The sequence below is a fragment of the Papaver somniferum genome, chromosome 6, assembly GCF_003573695.1.
Source record: "Papaver somniferum cultivar HN1 chromosome 6, ASM357369v1, whole genome shotgun sequence".
Lineage (NCBI taxonomy): Eukaryota > Viridiplantae > Streptophyta > Magnoliopsida > Ranunculales > Papaveraceae > Papaver > Papaver somniferum.
This window is the reverse complement of record NC_039363.1, coordinates 99,115,742-99,119,980: the sequence shown is the minus strand read 5'-3', so window position 1 is coordinate 99,119,980 and position 4,239 is coordinate 99,115,742. Positions and strand designations below refer to the sequence as shown.

Genomic DNA, 4,239 nt, shown 5'->3' with positions numbered 1-4,239 from the left:
TAGCACAAATAATACTGAAATCTCATTCATTTTTGTCGGTTTCACTTTTTACTGAATTTTTCTTTTCTTCGTTCTTAGCTTTACTGATTTTTTTTCTTGGTTCTTAGGTTTGCTTTAGTCAAGTACTAATACCTCCACGATTTTATATTAATGATTATGTATTTTGAATATTGGGCAGGATTATTAATCAAAAAAAAAGTACAGAAGAAGAAGCACGTTTCTACCTGCAGGTTAGCATCCACCTTTTTTCATTTGTGTATTTTATTTGTAAATTTTGATTATTGATTTTTTAGTTTCAATTGAATAGTAATTAGACTTAGTTTAATTATCAACAGTATAATTATACAATATTGTAACTGGACATTGGACTTTATTATTATTATTATTATCGTTTTTCTGTGATTGATTTAATTTTATGATAAAATCATGATGAATAATGCATGTTTCTTGTGATGAATTCGTGATGATGGTATTTTTTTTTATGATTGAATATAACAGATTTCTTTTATCTATTTTCGTAATGTTATGATATTTTATTATATTTAGTTATTTTAGGTATTTATTTTGTTCGTTGTGATTGGTCGAAAAAATATATTGTGGAAAAAAATATTTTTGTCAGATATTGTTGTCTAAAATAGTGTAATACTACCAAAACAAAAAAGTAAGGTCGGACCAGAATCAACCAGCTCCGATTAAAACTCTATTTTTATATAGAGAATACTATTATTTATTCCACACGAATATTAAGGCTACTTATTCTCTTTCCAACAAACTAAACGTGAGCTCTTCTTATTTCCTCCCCTAAATCAACTGTATTTTGTGTAGATTCACTTTTGAATCATAGGATTTGAATCATAAGAGAGATGAGTGAACTCTTTCTCATGCATACGCTCTACGCTGACCCCTTCATTTTCTCTAGTTTTCAGTAACTTCCAGCCAGGAAGGAAGATTCCGGTTGATTGTTTATTAATCAACCGACAAAATTCTTTCAAAAAAAGAAGAAAAAAAAGACACATCTTAAATCTTTGATCAGTAGGTATAGTAATGCTTTTTCCCTTACGTTGGTAGGTATGTGTCTAATTTTGAGACGAATGATTATTAATCAGCATCCATCCATCATCAGATCCAATCTATAGATATCAATGTGATTGAGCCACTGTTAAACAACTAATAGCGTTGATTAGAAATTAATCCGATGAAATCAGCGGTCAAATCATGTATAAGAGAACGATTCTAATGACACGAAGAAGAACGAGAAAAGAGAAAAGGAAATAATAAAAATTAGTAAAGAATTTAGAAATATACGTTTTAAAAGGGAAAAGTTTAAACTAATACCCGGTTTCTCTCGGTTCTCACGTCCGACGTGAGGAATGTGCAACCCGATTTTAGAGGGTGCATAAATTTACACTCAATAATAAAAATATGTAATTTAGCAAAAGGAAAAGAAAAAAACTTAACCAGTTACACACCTTCTTTTGTTTGTATTTTGATTCTGCTTAACATGTTTTCTTTTTTTTTTTTTGTGTTTTGTTCGGTTGTTAATATTATAAAACTTACTCCCTCTGTCCAATTTAGACAAAGGCTCATATGTGCTCTCACATAGATTAAGGAAAATAAAAAAGATTAAATATTTTCCAAATATACCCTTAATAATACCTCTTGAAATATTTAAGTTTTCTAGTTTTTGATCCTAGATTTCAGTGTGAATTTGTAATCCAATGGATTTTTTTAAGAATTTTATTTGAAAAATCGATTTTATATAATATTTTAAGTTTATGTATGATTCCAAAGCAGGGACAAATCCGAAAATTCTTGGAACTGATTATGAAAACCTTCAAATAATATGAGACTTGTAAAAACACTTAACCTTCATCTAAAATGGGTCGAAGGGAGTAATTATTTCTAGGTAAGTACAACAATATTACTAATAAAAATACAAATATGTTGGTAGTGCAAAGAATGAAGAAATTGTACTCGTAACTTAAATTTGTGTAACTGAAAACAATACAGGTGGTCTCGCAGTTCGGCCATAGAGTACCATCTATCGGAATATGACTAACAAGTTACTAAGGGTTAACCTCCGCTAACAATTAACCACTTAGGCATATCATGTCTTTATTACTGACAATTATCATTATAACCAGGACCTCCATAAAAAAAACCATAACCATTTTTATGGTTGTCGTCAATTTTCAAATCATAGCAATGTGGATTCGATACAACCGGCATAACATCTTTGGGGTCTCTGGCTTCGTATTTTTCATCAACTACTTGGACATAATTAAAATAGCTTGAAATTCCCAAATTTCCTTCTGAAGGGAAATGTCCGCTACCCATTTGAGTCGTAGTATGTCGTTTTTTGGATCTTTGATTAAAGATTTCTCCGCCGAAATCTACTTCTGTGGATGTCTTTGATAATTGAGTGAAAAGAGAACTTGGATAATATCCCACTGGAATACCTTGTACTTGTACCCACCAATTTCCACTATTTTGATCCTGCAAAATGATTCAACGTCAATTTTTAGGACAAAATTGGCAAAATGATGCGAGCAAGATATTAACTACTTTCATTGTGTTACCTTGTGTATACTAAAAGTGGCATCTTTCTGGTCTCCTTTGAAAGTGGATAATTCTGTGAAATTACACCCGATAGCGATATCTGAGGATGTGTGTACAAAGCCTTCACATTCGAGGTTGTAGCAACCGGTGTTGTAGTCATCCGTCTAACAGAAAGTTAATAAAAATTAAATGATACAAGATAAAATAGATAGCCTTCTGAACCATCCTACGTTACCATGAAATCATTTTTTTTCTTATGGGGAACTTCTAACTAATATTCGTCCTACCGTAGGGAGTAAAATATATTGTAATAATGATCTAATATTGAAAAGATAAAAATATCAGATGGCCTTTTGCAGAATAATAATACTTACAGTCCACAGTATAAAGAATCTGGTCTGGTTATCACCATATATAGCCTCAGAAACCTAATTAAAAAAAAATTAATGGCGCACAAAAACAGTTTGAACTATGGAAACATATCCTTGAATGGGCAACTCACTTCCCATCCAGCTTCAATACTATTGCGATCACCATATTCACCGGCTGTAATCCAAATTTGAGATATACTTATCTCAAGTGGTGCTTCCACAACCGGATTCCAAAGATTTATTTTTGCTTGTGCTCCTAGAAAATTCCCGAACACCCTAATTACCGCGTACTAAAAAAATATTTTCCAAATTAGTACAACCAATACCAAAAAATATTAATAAAATCTTTTCATGAAGAAAAAAAAAATTAATATAAATATACCTCATGGCCGTCCCTAATACCGTTTGAATGTGATGTATTAGGCATCTTATAATGAGAAAATTTCCGACGACGATGTTTGCGCGAGAGTATTGAACGAACATCTTTTATATTCCTCTGTATAGGGATAGTTCCTTCTGGACATGTTCCATACTTATGCCAAATCTGTGTAAGCTGAAGTGTCCCGAAATTATCTGATTTTATATTCGTCGGGCTCATACTTGGTTTCACCTGTTTCATATATGCCAATAAATACAAAACAATTTCTCTTTAGCGCTTGAAATAAAAACATGTGATTAATTATGAGGAATTTTATTATTAAACCTGTATTGTATGATTGTGAAGCAAAGGATGATTAAGAGAAGGTTGCTTGTAGATATCATAACAATCGATGATTTCATCTTTGTCAACCTACATCATAAGAATCCATGAATATATCAGAACGTCGAGAAACACGAGGTTATTGTAAAAAAAAAAAAAAGTAACTACGTTTTACATTAATGGATTTGATTATTGATTTGCTCGCTATATTCGAAATCGTTCTTCCGTCGACTAATTCTTTTGTGATTGACAATACGAAAATAAATGTTGCTAGAATGAGTGACCAACCGAATGAAGCGATGAATTTCGACATTATTAGTCTGATGCTCGTAGATAAAACCAACAATACTACTGCCGGATAAAAACATCAGAAGAGGAAATGATTGATTTATATAAGTTATTACATAGAATATGCCATATCAATTAGTTTCCTTTTATAGATCAGTAAAATTATTTACCTACTATGGATTCATATACATATGTATATTTTCACCTAAAATATTCATTGTAATAATTGTAACTTATTTACTTATATAGGTTTTCATTGGAAATATCTATTGTAATAATGGTGAATGCATGTCATTATGAGAAATATCTATTGTAATAAAT

At 31.0% G+C, this 4,239-nt stretch overlaps 1 protein-coding gene across 1 annotated transcript; it reads right to left on the bottom strand.

Moving 5' to 3' along the window:
• Nucleotides 1-1,891: 1,891 nt before the first annotated feature.
• LOC113285954 lies at nt 1,892-3,971 on the bottom strand. Its single transcript, XM_026534689.1, has 7 exons — nt 3,806-3,971; nt 3,634-3,720; nt 3,313-3,540; nt 3,062-3,220; nt 2,934-2,987; nt 2,580-2,723; nt 1,892-2,496 (listed from the first exon to the last, which is right to left on the bottom strand). The coding sequence occupies exons 1-7, from the start codon at nt 3,941-3,943 to the stop codon at nt 2,119-2,121; spliced, it is 1,188 nt and encodes a 395-aa protein (XP_026390474.1). The 5' UTR covers nt 3,944-3,971; the 3' UTR covers nt 1,892-2,118.
• Between the last annotated feature and the right edge of the window lie 268 nt (nt 3,972-4,239).

What these genes read in the sequence shown, in the direction of transcription:
- LOC113285954 (XM_026534689.1), bottom strand. Translation starts at nt 3,943, where the DNA reads ATGTCGAAATTCATCGCTTCATTCGGTTGGTCACTCATTCTAGCAACA. An exon ending in GTATTAGGGACGGCCATGAG is followed by an intron (nt 3,221 to 3,312) that starts GTATATTTATAT and finishes ATATTTTTTTAG; the next exon opens with TACGCGGTAATTAGGGTGTT. An exon ending in CCACTTTTAGTATACACAAG is followed by an intron (nt 2,497 to 2,579) that starts GTAACACAATGA and finishes ATCATTTTGCAG; the next exon opens with GATCAAAATAGTGGAAATTG.